Source organism: Heteronotia binoei, chromosome 13, assembly GCF_032191835.1.
Source record: "Heteronotia binoei isolate CCM8104 ecotype False Entrance Well chromosome 13, APGP_CSIRO_Hbin_v1, whole genome shotgun sequence".
Lineage (NCBI taxonomy): Eukaryota > Metazoa > Chordata > Lepidosauria > Squamata > Gekkonidae > Heteronotia > Heteronotia binoei.
In genome coordinates, this window is record NC_083235.1 from 65126009 (window position 1) to 65143000 (window position 16992).

The window sequence follows — 16992 nt, forward strand, 5'->3', positions numbered from 1 at the left end:
TTAGGATCGGTCATGTATGAGGTGACCACAGAAAGCGGGTCCACCCTGAGGGGGCATATTGATCAGCTGCGGTCATGCAAGGTTCCGGGGGACATAAGAACATAAGAGAAGCCATGTTGGATCAGGCCAACGGCCCATCCAGTCCAACACTCTGTGTCACACAGTGGCAAAAATTTTTATACATACACACACACTGTGGCCAATAGCCACTGATGGACCTGTGCTCCATATTTTTATCTAAAGCCCTCTTGAAGGTGGCTATACTTGTGGCCGCCACCACCTCCTGTGGCAGTGAATTCCACATGTTAATCACCCTTTGGGTGAAGAAGTTGGGACGTCAAGGACTTCAGTCCCAACTATCAGCCAGCCATTCTGACTCCTCCACCAACCAAGTTGGCCAAATCTGAGGCTCCAGCTCCCACCCTCCAGGCCGAGCCAGGGGCTCCCAAGGACTATGAACCACAGGCCAAATCTCCAGCATCGCTGGCCCCTGTGCTCACCGCGCCAGAAGCACCAACTGCTCCTCTACCCACTCCGGTGCTCAGGCAGTCTACGCAGGAGCACCGCAAGCCTGCATACCTAAGGGACTATGTCTGCTGAGGCTTGCGAACTAGGAGAGGAGGGATGTTATATATGAGGACCAATGTGAAGACTATTATGAGTGTTCCTGCCTGGCTCATTGGAGCCATAAGGACTGAGCTTGGAGACTCGGGAACAATGGGCAATAGGAACCAAATACCTGCTGCCCTGCTCCAATCACTGGCCCCTTGCTGGTTTGAATGATCCAATGGCGTGCTAGTATGGGAACCTTGAAGTGTATATAAGTTGGCCCCGTTGGCCCAGTTCTCCAGTCTTAGAGTGCAGCCCTATACTATGCTGTACTTAATAAAGAGCTATGATCACTACCACCTCGCTTCTTCCTGGCGTTGAACCCACTATATTATACTTTTCATTGCTGCTGCAGTTCTTGACTTTTTCTTTCTTTTTTTTCCCCTTTGCCTTTGCTTTCCCCTCTCCCTTCTGTTTAGGGCTAGGGGGAAAGAATAGATTATTGAGAAGGAAAGCCTGAATCAGGAAAGGGGGAAGTTGTTTAATAGCAAGTGTTGTATATTATATATGAAACAGCAATAACCTTTAAATAAAAAGTCACTGACTTATGATCACAAATGGCTGATACAGAGGCTCAACATTTCCTTCTTCCACCCTAGAATGTGGCTTGCCTTGACTAAATGAACATATGAAGCTGCCTTATACTGAATCAGACCCTCGGTACATCAAAGTCAGTATTGTCTTCTCAGACTGGCAGCGGCTCTCCAGGGTCTCAAGCTGAGGTTTTTCACACCTATTTGCCAGGACCCTTTTTTGGAGATGCCGGGGATTGAACCTGGGACCTTCTGCTTCCCAAGCAGATGCTCTACCACTGAGCCACCGTCCCTCAAATGCTTTGGTTTAGAGACAGATTACCATTTTAGAGAATGATGATTGTGCCACAAACCTTGCAGACTGTCACGAGCTGGGGCCAGGCCAGGCGAAGTCCAGGGGCAGTCCAAGGTCTGTAACCGGTGAGCAAGAGTGTCCAAGGTGCCAAAGCCAAATCGTTGTCCAGGTATCGTAGGTCAGAGGTTCAGAAGCCGTAGTCAGGGGGTCCAGAAGTCAAGCCAAGGTCAGGAGGTCCAAAGTCAAAAGCCGAAGTGGATGCTAGGACGTCAGGTAGATGACTAGTTGCTTCCACAAAGCCTCCTCCCAAAGCCTACAGCTATATAGCCCTCTGCTGGCTGTTGCCCATTTGGGCTAATTGCTGGCTCAGAGAGGCAGCCAGGATCCTGTTGCAACTCAAGCATCCTTGCTCTTAGAAGGGCCAGAATCCTCTCAAAGCTCAGGGCTCAGGGAGCGTCTTGCTTGTGAGCGTGCCGTCCTCCTCCGATCCCTGAGGTCCTGACGGAGGCGGTCACGCACACGCGCCACCCGAGAGGGCGAGGCAGGGGGGCTGGGATCTTCTCCAGCAGGAGGCAGGGGCACTGGTGCAGGTGGCAGGGGCACAGTTTCTGCTGCAGGCTCAACTTCCTCTACAGGGTCCCCAGCACCCATGACACTATCCCCCCCCCAGGGCCCCCCTCCGTCGAGGGGCCTGGGAGGTCGGGGTGGTCGTTGTGGAACCGTTGCACCAAGTCTGGGGCATGAAGATTGTCCACGGGCTCCCAAGACCGGTCTTCTGGGCCGTATCCCTCCCAGTCCACAAGGTACTGGAGGCCTCCACGATGGTACCGGGAGTCCAGGATCTGGCGCACCTCGTATTCTTCTTCATCATCCACCAACACTGGTGGTGGTGGCGGTGGAGAAGGAGGCCGAGCTGGGTCAGGGCGTGCAGCTGGAACAAGGAGGGAGCGATGGAACACGGGGTGAATGCGGAGGTGGGGTGGCAACTGGAGCCTGAAGGCGACGGGGTTTATTTGTTCTAAGACAGGGTAGGGTCCAATGAACCGCGCATCCAGCTTGTGAGACCGACCAGGCCGGCGCAGGTAGCGAGTTGAGAGCCACACCTGATCCCCCGGCTGGATTGGGGGGCCTTCCTGCCTCTTCCGGTCCGCAGCTAGTTTATAGGCTTCCTTGGCCCGCTGTAGCTGCTCTCGGAGCAAGTCTTGGCTGGCGCGGAGTTCTTGCAGGTAGGCCTCAACGGCAGGGACATTCGTGGGTGGCAGGATCGCCGGGAAGAACCGAGGGTGGTACCCGTAGGTTGCAGCAAACGGGGTCATTTGGGTGGAGGAATGGACCGCGTTGTTGTATGCAAATTCCGCTAGAGGCAACAGAGTGGTCCAGTCGTCCTGCTGGTAGCAGGTGTAACAGCGGAGATATTGCTCTAGCGTGGCATTGGTGCGCTCTGTCTGACCATCTGTCTGTGGGTGGTAAGCTGAGGACAGGTGCACTCGAGTCCCCAGGCTGGAATGGAGGGCTTGCCAGAACCGAGAGGAGAACTGGGGCCCCCGGTCTGAGATCAGGTGGGCTGGGAGTCCGTGCAGACGAAAGATGTGTTGCAGGTAGAGCTGGGCTGTCTCCTGAGCTGTGGGAAGTTTCGGGCACGGAATGAAGTGGGCCATCTTGGTAAATAGGTCGACGACCACCAAGATGCACGTCTGACCCTTGGATCGTGGAAGTTCCATGATGAAGTCCATCGAGATGGTATCCCAGGGTCCTGAGGGTGTGGGCAAGGGCTGTAACAACCCCGAGGGTTTGGCTGGGACGTCTTTGGCCCGTCGGCAGACGTCACAGGAGCTGACATAACGGGCAACATCGGAGCGAACTCGTGGCCACCAGAATTCCCGTGTCAGCAAGTGGGTGGTCTTATGTTGTCCAAAGTGCCCAGCGGGTAACGCGTCATGGGTCATGCGTAGTACTTCTGCCCGCAAGGGCCCGGGCGGCACATAGAGGCGTTCGTGGTGTAGCAAGAGGCCGCCTCGAGTCGTGAACTCGCCTGTTGAGCCATCTTGGAGTGCCTGGAGGTGTTGCTGGACCCAGGGATCATTGGCCTGGCTAGCACGAATGTCCTCCACGAGTGCTGGTGAAGTGGAGGTGGCTGCAAACACTGAGGGTGGCAGGATGGGAGCAGCAGGCACGGTCTCAGTCGAAGCAGGAGCGTATTCCGGTTTCCGCGAGAGCGCATCGGCTTTCCGGTTCTGGGTATGGGGGATGTAGGTGATCTTGAAGTCAAAGCGGGAGAAGAATAGGGACCACCGGATCTGGCGCTGGTTGAGACGGCGGGTGGTCTGGAGATGCTCCAAGTTCCGGTGGTCGGTGAGCACTTGGACAGGGTGGCGAGCCCCTTCAAGGTAATGTCTCCAAACCTCAAAAGCCACCTTGATCGCGAGCAACTCCCTCTCCCAGATGGTGTAGTTCCTCTCTGCCGCAGTGAGCTGGCGTGAGTAATAGGCGCAGGGCTGGAGTGGCTGGGACGGCTCCTCGCGCTGGGACAGCACTGCTCCCAGGGCCACGTTGGAGGCATCAGCTTCCACCGTAAAGGGAAGCTGGGGGTCGGGGTATCTCAGGAGTGGCCCGGTGGCGAAGCGGGTCTTCAGGGTGGAGAAAGCGTTATCGGCCTCTGGGGACCAGTGGAAAGGTTCTTTGGGGCGGAGTAGTTGAGTCAGGGGTGTTGTCAGAGATGCATAGGCTGGGATGAATTGCCGATAGTAGTTGGCAAAACCAAGGAACCGCTGCAGGTCTTTGCGATTCTGAGGGGCCTGCCAGGTCAGGACCGCTTCCACCTTTTTCGGGTCCATGAGGATTCCCTGTGGTGACACAATGTGACCAAGGAACTCGACGGAGCGCAGGTCAAAGTCGCACTTCTCCAGCTTGGCGTAGAGGCCATGGGCTCGTAGGCGCTGTAGGACCTGGCGGACGTGCTCGGCATGCTGGGCAGGATTGCGGGAGTAAATTAGAATGTCATCCAGGTATATGATCGCGAAGCGGTCGAGCAGGTCCCGGAATACATCATTCATGAACCTCTGGAAGACAGCGGGGGCGTTGGTCAATCCGAAGGGCATCACCAGGTGCTCGTACTGCCCGTATCGGGTCCCAAACGCGGTCTTCCATTCGTCTCCGGGCCGTATGCGCACCAAATTGTACGCTCCGCGGAGGTCCAGCTTGGTGTAGATTTGGGCCCCCTTTAAACGATCCAAGAGTTCAGGGATCAGTGGTAGAGGGTACCGGTCGCGGATGGTGATCTTGTTCAGGGCCCGGTAGTCATTGCACAGCCGGAGCTCCCCGCTTTTCTTCTTCACGAAGAGGACTGGAGCAGACAGGGGAGAAGTTGAGGGTCGGATGAATCCGCGCTTCAGGTTCTTGTCCAGGTAGTCTCGCAAAGCTGCCAACTCAGGCTCCGACATTGGGTACAGACGCCCCACCGGGAGTGGTGCCCCAGGTACCAAATCAATGGCACAGTCATAGGGTCGGTGAGGGGGAAGCTGATCTGCTCCTGTCTCTTCAAAGACATCGGCGAAATCTGCATACTTCTGAGGGAGCTGAGGACCACCACTCGGGATGCCGGCTGCTAGAGTGGTGGGAGGAGTCAGATGGGGGCATGGGTCTCGGAAGCGTAGTTCTTGCTGAGCCCAGTCCACGATGGGGTTGTGCAGCTTCAGCCAGGAAAGGCCTAGAATCAGCGGGAAGCGAGGCATGCGGGCGACATCAAACTGCAGCTGTTCTTGGTGCTGCTGGACGTGGAAGGTGATGGGACAGGTCTCCTGGGTGACGGGGCCAGAACAGAGGAGGCGCCCGTCAATAGCCTCCACCAGCGTCGGAACCTCTTTTGGCTGCACTGGGATCTGGTGCTGCTTTACAAAGGCGGCATCTACGAAACAGTGGGCCGCTCCCGAGTCCAGCATGGCATACACGAACAGCCAGCGTCCATCGGGCAGATGGAGTTTGACTGGTAGCAGGAACGGGCCCGGGGTATCAGCCTGTTGTTCGGAGGACCCAGCTAGTCGCCCCAGGCTGGAGGGTCCACTTACGCCTGGGGCTGGCCTTTTGGCGGCGGTGGCAATGTAGGTCTGGGTATTCGATGTTTAGCAGGGCAGCCAGAGGCATAGTGGCCTGCTGTGCCGCAGTAGAGGCACAGGTTCTGCGTGCGGCGTCTGGCCTTTTCTTCTGGAGTCAGGCGGGGTCGAGCAGCTCCAAGCTGCATAGGCTCACCCTCGTCTCTGGTACTAGCTGGGGATGGGAGAGGAGCCAAGTGGCATGGCGCAGGGAGCTGGCGCCCTCGGGTCTTGGCTTGGCGGCGACTTTCCAGGCGGCCATCGATGCGGAGGCAGAGGGTGATAAGTTCCTGGAGCGTGGGGGGCCGCTCCACCCTGGCCAGTTCGTCCAGGACTTCCTCTGCCAACCCCTCAGTAAACTGGTCCATCTGAGCAGCCTCATTCCACACCAAGTCTTGGGCCAGGAGCTTGAATTCGGTGGCATACTGAGCCACCGAGGACTGGCCTTGTTTCAGGGCCCTGATTTTCCGGTTGGCTGTGGCTGCTTGGACTGGGTTGGAGAAGGCAGCAGACAGGTGGGCCTCAAACCCCTGGTAATCAGTCAGTAGGGGAGAGGACCCAACCAGTAGGGGTGTGGCCCACTTGGCCGCCTGCCCCTTTAACAGACTAATGATAAAACACACCTTCGTCTTGTCATTGGGGAAGTCCCGTGCTCTTAGTTCAAAGTACAGCTGACACTGTGCCAGGAACGCAGGAAATTCTTCCACAGCACCCCCAAATCTGTCAGGTGGGGGAACTGGGCACTTGGCTGGAGCACTGGCTGCAGGCTGTTGCTGCAAGTGCACTACTGCCTGTGTCAGCTGCTGTACCTGGGCTTGGAGGGCAGCCAGTAGTCCTGCGGTTCCACTTGCTTCAGCATCCATCCTGTGGAATGGGTGTTTGTGTGGGTGGAAGCAATCTGTCACGAGCTGGGGCCAGGCCAGGCGAAGTCCAGGGGCAGTCCAAGGTCTGTAACCGGTGAGCAAGAGTGTCCAAGGTGCCAAAGCCAAATCGTTGTCCAGGTATCGTAGGTCAGAGGTTCAGAAGCCGTAGTCAGGGGGTCCAGAAGTCAAGCCAAGGTCAGGAGGTCCAAAGTCAAAAGCCGAAGTGGATGCTAGGACGTCAGGTAGATGACTAGTTGCTTCCACAAAGCCTCCTCCCAAAGCCTACAGCTATATAGCCCTCTGCTGGCTGTTGCCCATTTGGGCTAATTGCTGGCTCAGAGAGGCAGCCAGGATCCTGTTGCAACTCAAGCATCCTTGCTCTTAGAAGGGCCAGAATCCTCTCAAAGCTCAGGGCTCAGGGAGCGTCTTGCTTGTGAGCGTGCCGTCCTCCTCCGATCCCTGAGGTCCTGACGGAGGCGGTCACGCACACGCGCCACCCGAGAGGGCGAGGCAGGGGGGCTGGGATCTTCTCCAGCAGGAGGCAGGGGCACTGGTGCAGGTGGCAGGGGCACAGTTTCTGCTGCAGGCTCAACTTCCTCTACAGGGTCCCCAGCACCCATGACACTGACCAGCTTTGATAATTTGCCTAATCAATGCAATTAATTTGATGTATCAATAGATGAGTAATCAGTGTTCCTTTCATTCAATGAATTTGGAAGCACTCCTCACCAAAATGCAATTTCATGAAACTTTTCAATTTCTCTGTGCTCGAGTCCATAAACATTGGACTGCATAATAAACATTTTTCTCTATTCCCGCTTCATTTTCTTTGCATTCTAGCTTTTTAATGTTCCATGTGATTCCCCCATCTAATCAATACCTTGGTAAGCTTCTTCCCAAGACTCTTGCTCAGATTTTATAGATGAATTTAATGTACAACTGGGTAGATGACTCACCAATCAACACTGCAAACCCTGCCAAGTGGACATAAATGCTAAATATGGGTGAAGACAAGCAGACATTCTAAGTATGGTGAATTTGCCACCATGACAACAGATGCATTGGAATGTGACAAATGTTTATCAAAATCACTTTAAGATGTCTGTTTGCCTTCAACCTGTGTTTTAGTTTCTTCTACCGAGTGATCTCTGAGCTTCTCAAGGAATTTCTCTCCCATAATGCCTTACTGACAGAGCGTTTCCCAAATTTTCAAGAAGCAATATGGCCAGACAGCTGGGATTCTGGCATTGAATTTCTCCCACAGCTCCTCTTGATTTTCAGGTAATGTACAAAGCCTTTCCCTCTAAGCAAGGGGACAAGAGCTATATATCAATCAAAGGCCTCAGAGAAGTGCATCACATTAAAACAAAAAGCAATAGATGTTGAGCTACCCATTTTATGGCTTCATTTTTAAAAAGATGTAAAAATCAGTAAGTGTTATGTTTTAGGGCAGTCAACATTACAGATGCCTTTGAGAGTGCGTTTAGAGGAATACCACTCTATTATACATCACAGCGGTGCAGAGTGCAGACAACACAGGCTAATTTAAAGGGTTTGCCTTAAACCCCTCCAAATCCAAAGATAAACAGATCAAAGTGAGCCACCTATGGAAATTATAATCCAGGTCCTCCAGGGACTAAGGAAGGACCTGGTTTCTTCAATGTGTGTATCCTTGGGATACAACAGGAAGCATTACAGTATATCTAAGAAAAAATCTAAGAAAAAATATGCTAGTGAGATGCTTCCAGTTAAAAGCTGAGCCAAAACAAGTAAGCCATGGGATGGAAACCTACAAATCCTTGAACTGTCATTTCATGGCTGGAGCTCTCTTTCCGTTACAGTCTCTCCAATGTCACCAACCTCTTTTGTAACAAGAATGGCAGTCATAGAATCTCATGTCGTGTTTCTGTGTGTAAACAAACACTTGAACTACCTGGAAAGGGAGAAGTAGAACTGCTGATAGGAAGTTCTGGTGTGGACAAAAGGGACACAACTACTGTACTGCATCTCTGGAAATTGTTGTCAAGTAAACAACCCCCAAAGTAGCTTCAGACGTTCAAGTGCAGTCAATCAAATGTGACATCACTTTCACATTTAGCAGCTGGTGCTTCTGGTAATGCACAATGAAAAGCTTTTGCAGACAAAGTACATGCCCAATGGAAGCAGGCTGAGTTTACGGAAATTCCCCTACAAAGAAACACCGACAGCTTAATGGAGAAATGTTTTTGCATTTGGTTGGTGGTGACGAGATGGAGTAGAACTCCAATTGCTAATTAAAATCAAGAGTCTGTCTTCCATAGAAAACAAAATATTAAGATATGCGTGCCACATGTGAATGTGCCTGTGTATTCTTTACTCATATGATACATCCAGCAGTGCCTTGAAGATGCACTCATGAAAATGCAACAGGATTGTGCAACTAGCATCCCTTTGTGGATTCTTCTGGACATCTTCTGTCCCAATTACTAACACCGCCTAGATAAAATAGATTGGTTTTTTTTTAGCAGGAACACCCAGGAATGCAGTTCTGGCTGGCTTGGCCAGGGCTCCAGCTCCAAAAAAGGTATCCAGCAGAGGGAAGGCACTAGGCAGCCATGCACTCCCAGACTGCGCGTTTCATCCTCTCTGCTGCCTCCAGGGCTTGCGAAGAGAGTGAGAAACACAGAGCCACCCATCAACGCCCCTCCCAGGAGAAGCTGGGCCTGCCGCTGCCCACTCCACTGCACATGGCTTTCTCTCTCCGGTCATGTTTGGCGAGGGGTGGGTGGGGGGTGGAAACGAGATCTCTCACTGAGCTGTGTGAGAACATACATCCATTAAATGTAGCTAATGGCACTATACTGTCCTGTGTCAACTTGCGGAAAGTAACCTTCTGAACAGGTGACATAATATGCAAATGAGTTCATGAGTTTCTACACAAAACAGCCCTGCATATAAAACCAGGGGTACACTCTACTTAGCCCTGATCACTACAATGCCATTTATTTCTATATCTAAGAAAACAGGTCTAGCCAGCTGGATCAGAGTAGGGGTCCATGTGGCCCAACACACTGTTTCACACAGCAGCCAACCAGCTACTCTTCAGGGCCAAACAAATGGGGCACAAAGTTCCTTCCTTGCTATTGTCTATCAACACTGGGATTCAGAAGTTTGCTGCTTCTGTATATGGAGGCTATATGTTTGTTACTCTCAGGTCTGTCTCTTTCACTCACACATCCGTTTACTCTTCCAGAAGCCTTCAAAAAACAAAGTCCGGAATGTGTGTCTCAAACTGGATTCACTGATTTTCCTTAAAGATGAGTCGAAGGGATGTTTGTCATCAAGAAAGTTATTAAGAAGGAAGCATTGATGTGCACTGTTATGTCTACACAATTCTGTCTTATTAATTTGACTCACGCTAGTTTACCAGCCCAAGATCAATGGTTCACTTATACATATACTACATTAAGCTAAACCAACAAAGCAATAAATGGCTAGCCTGGCTGCATCCACACAAGGATCTTTCCTTGCATGGGAGGAAAGAGCAAACAAGAACACCCAAACAATGTTGCATCCAATCTGAGCACGACTCATCGGCTCTTATTGTTTTCTCCTTGAGCCAGAAAAAAAGAAGTGTTTTTTTTTTTCAAAGGAGACATTGGTCGTTTTTGCACTGACCTTATTCCGGAGCGACGTCCCTCTTCACTGCGCAGCATCTGTGCGGATTTCGCACTAATTGCTCCGCAGAACCCGGAAGAGCCGCGGCTTCTGCATCGCAAATGTAAACCGCCAAAAACCAGTTTACATTTGCGACGCAGAAGCCACGGCTCTTCCATGTTCTGCGGAGCAATTAGTGCAAAATCCGCGCAGACGCTGCGCGGTGAAGAGGGACGTCGCTCCAGAATAAGGTCAGTGCGAAAACGACCATTATGTCGTGGCTGCAGAAAGGGCATCCATTTGGATATTCCAACTAGCTACTACTGGAAGGGAGGAGCTTAAGTTTCACTTTCAAAATTGTGCTGGCTACTTTGCTGCTGGAGGACATGCCCCCACTTTGGCCCTTTAAAGGGTTTTCCTCTCCCTGCTGAGGTATGCTGTAGCCTTGCAGAGAGGGAAAGCTGTGGGGGGGGGGGGTTGCTGCAGGGTGTCGCTGCAAATACAGCTGCATTTGTGCTTTTGTACATACATGGCAGAGAAAAGGAGGAGGAGAGGGAGTGGGCAAGTGGGAACAGTGAGCAGAGCAAGAATGAGGCATAGAGAAGCCATGTTGAATCAGGCCAACGGCCCATCCAGTCCAACACTCTGTGTCACACAGTGGCAAAAAATTTTATATATACACACACACTGTGGCTAATAGCCACTGATGGACCTGTGCTCCATATTTTTATCTAAACCCCTCTTGAAGGTGGCTATACTTGTGGCCGCCACCACCTCCTGTGGCAGTGAATTCCACATGTTAATCACCCTTTGGGTGAAGAAGTACTTCCTTTTATCTGTTTTAACCTGTCTGCTCAGCAATTTCATCGAATGCCCACGAGTTCTTGTATTGTGAGAAAGGGAGAAAAGTACTTCTTTCTCTACTTTCTCCATCCCATGCATTATCTTGTAAACCTCTATCATGTCACCCGCAGTCGATGTTTCTCCAAGCTAAAGAGTCCCAAGCGTTTCAACCTTTCTTCATAGGGAAAGTGCTCCAGCCCTTTAATCATCCTAGTTGCCCTTTTCTGGACTTTCTCCAATGCTATAATATTCTTTTTGAGGTGCGGCGACCAGAACTGCACACAGTACTCCAAATGAGACCGCACCATCGATTTATACAGGGGCATTATGATACTGGCCGATTTGTGGCATATTCCCACCCCACTTGCTGCTGCTGTAGCAGAGATGCCTTTTTGCATCCACATGTAGATGACACCCACATCATGGCCTCCTGAACTTATGTGGAGCAACCAATAAGAAACCAAGACCATACCCAGCAATACCGGCATTGAAAGCATCCAGAAATCTCAGTCAGACCTGACTTACTATGATGCCCCCTGGGAAAAAAGAAAAAACGCCCCAACATTACCTTCTCTGCTTCTTCTCGACTCATGGCCAGGGCAAGCTGCAGCTGAAGTTCCTCTTCTCCTGTAGTCTGTGGTCTTGCCTGTTCCAGGTCTGAACTGAACCGAGGAGATGACGAAGAGGCTGAGGTATAAAGGGAAAAGTGCTTAAAAAGGCAGTCAACCCACTTGGTTCAAATTCTGTCTCAGTCATGAAACCAGTTTCTCTCAGCCTAATCTGAGACACAGGACTGTTATGAGGAGAAAACAAAGAGAGGGAACACAATGTAGGACGGGAGAACCAAGGATATTTTTCTTGAACTGCCTGGAGAAGACAGACAGGAACAAGTTTCTGAATGTGATATTTTGCTTTAAAAGGCACCCCGTTTTATCAGTGGCTATTTTCTTCATCAGCCTACCTTTTGGCTGATTACAGACCGGCACTTTGGGTCGACTCAGAGACGCCTCTGAAGTCGACCCAAAAAAAACCGTCCAGACGGCAACATCTGCTGCCCGCCCCTGTCCCACACTTACCTAGTCCTCAAGGATGCTCCAACTGCCTCAAAAAAGCACCACTTGGAAAGTGGTCCCTTTTCGCTGGGGCGGCTTCGAGGCGGCGCCCAGCCATCTGGAAGGCCAGAGGGCACTTTATGAGCACCTGGGAAGCTGCGAGTGGGATGCATGAGCGTTCCAGACGCTCCCTGGCCACCCAAGGCCCGCTCCTTCTTCCAGCCCCATCCGGAAGCTCCAGAGTGTCCGGCCGCCCTGAGCCCACTTTGGTGGGGTAGGGCAGGATATAAATGAAATAAAATGAAATGAAATGTTCTTCTTCTGGCTGGCTTTCTTCGGGGCGGCTGCAAGCCGCCCCAAACCGGCCATCTGGTTTCAGCCTTTATGTGTTACCGTATTTTTTGCACCATAAGACGCACTTTCCCCCCCAAAAAAAGTGGGAGAAAGAGTGTGTGCGTCTTATGGAGTGAAGGTACGTACCTTCCTCCGCGGGGGGGGGGGGGGGGCAATCCGCTGCCTCCGCCTCTGATCCCGGCGCTTCCCCCGCGCCTGCCTGCCTGGCTCCAGCTCTGACGCTTACAGCAAGCACCAGGATCGCTCCCTCTGCCCTCCAATCCCAGCGCTTGCTTTAAGCATCAGAGCTGAAGCCAGACAGACAGGCACGGAGAAAGCACGCCATCCCCTCCACAGCCAGCGCTCGCGAAGCGCTGGGTTTGCGGAGGGGGCGGGTGCTTCCTCCGTGCCTGTCTGCCTGGCTTCAGCTGATGCTTAAAGCAAGCACTGGGATCAGAGGGCGGAGGGAGCGATCCTGGCGCTTGCTGTAAGCATCAGTTGAAGCCAGGCAGACAGGCATGGAGGAAGCACCCGCCCCCTCCGCAAACCCAGCGCTTCGCGAGTGCCGGCTGTGGAGGGGGCGGCGTGCTTCCCCCACGCCTGCGTGCCTTGCTGGGAGACAAGCGGCGAGATCGCTCCCTCCGCCCCCATCGCAAACCCAGCACTTCGCAGGGAGCGATCTCGCCGCTTGTCTCCCAGCCAGACACCTGCGTCTAATGGTCCGGAGCGTCCAATGGACCAAAAAATATGGTAATTTGATCTGATGCCCCATGACTTTAGATATAATACAGACAGGCTTAAAAATAATTTCCTCTGCTCAGGGAAACTCTCAAAACAATGTGGCATCATAGTTATTTATATATATTTGTTTATTTAAATATTTATATCTAATTTTTCCTTTACACAAGAGCCTTAAGGAAGCTTGCATAATATAAACTAGCAGGCATATGAGCAATAACCAAGACAATTTTAAAAACAACTTGAAAGCCATATACACAAATACAACATCACAAGCCAGAATAGGCATTCCAAAACCACCTTCTACATATACTCCACCCAAGTCCCTTCAGAATAATGGTGTTTTGTAAGACCTCTTGAAAGCTCCAAGGGAAGATGATTTTCTGACCTCTTAAGGAAGAGTGTTTTGAAGAACAGGAGCTACTCTCAAAAAGGCCAAGGATAAGCCAAAGTAGCCCTTACAGTTCTGAGAGATGGAACAGCCAGTAAAAGCTGTTGAACGGAATGCAGATATCACAAGTGTGCAGACTTGGAAGAGACTGTCTTTTAGGTATATGGATCCCAAGTCATGAAGGGGCTTTAGTGGTAAAAATGACCAACTTAAATTAAGCCCAGTAACAAGTAAATAGCCTATGAATTTGCTGAAAAACATATGTTCACATGTCAGTTTGCTTCAATAAAAAAACTAGGCTGCTGCATTTTGTACTAATTGGGAGTTTCTGAGTTTGTAAAAATGTAGGGACGATGGCATGGGAAAACGGAGTTTAGAACCTCACTTAAGAAAAAAAAAGCTGACTAGATTACTTTGGGATAGTCATTCTTTCTCATCATTACCTGTTTTGAGAAAGACCTACATTTGTCACCCTGAGTTCACAGGAGGAAAGGAATTATAAAAATGTGTAGTTCTATGATGGGTCCTTTTATAGAGAGAATGGTGAATACCCCATTAAACTGCAATACCCAGGATTTGGGGGAGGCAGGTAAAATTCAAATGAAACTGATGTATGTTAGCAATATGGACACGCCAATAAGGAAACAAAATGAACATTTTGAGTCTAAAAACTCAAGTCACAACCTCAGCAGTTAGCAAAGATTCCAAGGACTGGAATCTTCTAAGATAAACATGCCCTTGGTGTTTTGTGATCATGTCAGCATTCTAAGGCATTCTTCTGAATACATTGTTTCTTTATCAATCAATAATGTTGCAAAGACATCGAGTGAAAACAAATTAGAGAGAACTGAGAGAGACTGAGGGCCAAATCGCACATTCATTTGTGATTTCCCAATGTTTGTGTTAATCTTAAATAGCAGGCATGAGGCGAGTGTGATTTGGATAGTGGCCAAGGGGGATTAAACCTTCCTCCCCGTATTATTTCCTGATGACTGCACACATTTTTAATTAGAAGTAGGCTTGTATACACAGCAGCCAGGAGGGATATGGAATGGGGGGGGGGGGGCAGGAACAGGAGAGCTTCTGCACTTAGCACAGTTCATGATGTGAGTCTGTAGACCCACTCTGACACCTGCGTATTCCACCGTCCTGCACTTGCTTGCCACCCAAATGTTCCCAAAGTCCTTCCCTTCCTTCCTTTCTAAATCTCTATTTTTTTTTGGGGGGGGGGGGGGCGGGGGGAAACAGAGCAATAAAAAAATGTCCTTCAATAATTTTTGTTTGCAATGCAACTGCAAATGCCATATGTGTTTTTATTATATCCCTGCTATCAAAATGCTCTTAGTATATTCTTGTGCCGTTCTATTCTAGAACTATATACTTCAATTTCCCCACACAGGAAACCAAAAGCATTCTCAAATGACATGTGACTTGCACCCAGACCTCTACTGGCAAACTCGCTGATGAAAAATACTGTTGTGTGCCTGGAACATAACATCCACCCATATTCTTCCGTGCTACAATACTCACAGTTGAAAGAGGATGGAGAACCTCTCGACCTTCCATAGTCATCTCCATACTGTGAAGCTCGTCGTCCATAAGAAAGTTGCTGGCTGTTGCTGCTGCTGCTGATGCCCATGCCCTCAAGAGACATCCGCTCCTTGGTTTTCAGGGCATAGGTTCTCTCCTGCTTCAGCCTCTCCTCATCCTTTAGCAGGCTCATAACCTGCTTGACCTTCTCCCGAACATTTATGCCCTGGTCTTTGCCATCGCGGTCTATGTATTGGAACTCCTTTAAAGTCTGAATGGTGTACAAGTTTTCCCGGCACTGATGAGCCACCTTCTCTGAGCCTGTTTTGATGAGGTAGTCCAGAAGAGTCAGGGCCTTGTAGACATGACGCCAGTTTTTGCCACTATCATTGAGTCGCCTCCAGATCATACCCATGACCTCTGCGAATGCCACTGTGTTAAAGGTCAAGTCTGCAATCTCAGACATTAAAGAACTAGGAGGGCCCCAGGGATCATTGGAAGTGGCCTCACGCACCTTAATTTCAGCCTCAGAATAATTGTGCACAATATTTTTAACCTGCCTACGCAAGGCAGACGTAGTCATGGCTGAACCCCGAAGAAAGTTTTCAACTTACAGTAAGAAATGAAGCAATGGAGGAAAAAATTGATAGGAATTCAGAGGGAGACTCAAAGCCTCAGCATCATCAATTGAACATCATTAGATTTCAGTCTGTATATTGATCTAGAAAACAAGTAAAAGAAAAATACATTAAAACTGTTGACCAAGATAAACATTTTAGTGGATTAACAGTATACAGTTATGTCCAATTAGCGTACTTAAATCAGAATATTAATTTATCCATGTTGATTTTTTCCCTACCAACCTCTAGCTTTTGTTTTCTGTGACTGCCCCTCTAGAATCCAGCACCACCTAAGGAAGACAGCTCCAGGCTAGCGATGAGTTGGTAACTGAGCAGTACATCAGGCTACATCGTTGAAGACTCCAGAGTTTGGCGCTGTTTGGTTTTAAGCTAACTCATTGAGTTGCAAATTGCTACTAGCTCTATTAAGATGAGGAAGCAAATGGGTATCCTGTACCACTGATTATACACGACTGTATACTACTTCACAGTAATAGATGCTGTCGGTCCTTATCAGTCTGCGGAGCTACATATTCAGTGGTTACCTTCAGTGGGAAAAAACTTAATTTAAAACTGTGATTTGAGCATTGCCTTTTAAAGAAGTAGAAATAAGAGTGGGGAAAGGAACTGCCTTTATGATGATTTAGTATCCCAGACAAGAACTGGAAACTTTCGTGGTACATTGTTCATGAAACATAGACAAGACTTCTACAAGACGGTCCATCACCTAGAAAATATATAGCGATAATTGCCCTAATCCAGGAATTTGCGTATAAAAGGAGACATCCATGAGCCCAGGACAGTTGATGGGAATATGTGTGCGTGTTGCCATCCACATTGTGATATTAATCCAGGTCCCGCTGGTTGGATGCCTCTTTGGACATGGAGATAGTTGCTCAGCCACATCTGAGGCATCCAGATGTGACATACGACATGAATTAGAACTAATGGGTTCTAACTAACTAGCAGGGTTCTCTCTCAAAGGCTCACAATGGGATTATAATATGTCAAAAATAAATCCTCCCTAGAAGAAAACACATACAATCCTGTGAAATCCAACTAAATTAAAACCATTTTTAAAACGTCCATATTAGCACCATATTTTATTTATGAAATGCTTAAAATTAACCAGCGTAGTTGAACATATTTTATAAAGAAATAATTTTCTGCCCACAAGCTCACAACCTAGAATAGTCTGGTGCAGTAGGAAAAGGGAGGGTGTGGACAGAGGAGGGGTTTACACAAAACCCTTTAGTTACATGGCAAACATGCTTTGGGAACCTGCATTAGATAAGACTATTCAGATTTTTAAAAAGAATCAGATCCTACAATCTTATTTCTGACTTCTCTCTCTTTCTCTGCACTATTAGATTTAGAAAGGGCAATAAATAAGGAAGGAGGAAAGCTTTAGTGGCCTTCCCCATGCCATCTAGTTATGCCTATAAATGCAGAGAGAAGACA

The 16992-nt window shown here is 49.6% G+C and overlaps 1 protein-coding gene across 4 annotated transcripts in view; it reads right to left on the reverse strand.

The window, feature by feature from the left end:
* The window catches only part of EPN3 (epsin 3), a 37529-nt gene extending 21897 nt beyond the window's left edge, over window positions 1-15632 (reverse strand). For 2 of the 4 annotated variants that reach the window (XM_060252136.1, XM_060252137.1), the window contains exons 1-2: window positions 14912-15632; window positions 11436-11554 (exon numbers count right to left, since the gene is read on the reverse strand). In XM_060252136.1, coding sequence (XP_060108119.1) covers window positions 11436-11554; window positions 14912-15494 — 702 coding nt within the window. In that variant the 5' untranslated portion in view covers window positions 15495-15632. The remainder of the gene's footprint in view (window positions 1-11435; window positions 11555-14911) is intronic. The other 2 variants (XM_060252138.1, XM_060252139.1) reach the window with 1 other exon arrangement.
* Window positions 15633-16992: the final 1360 nt, after the last annotated feature.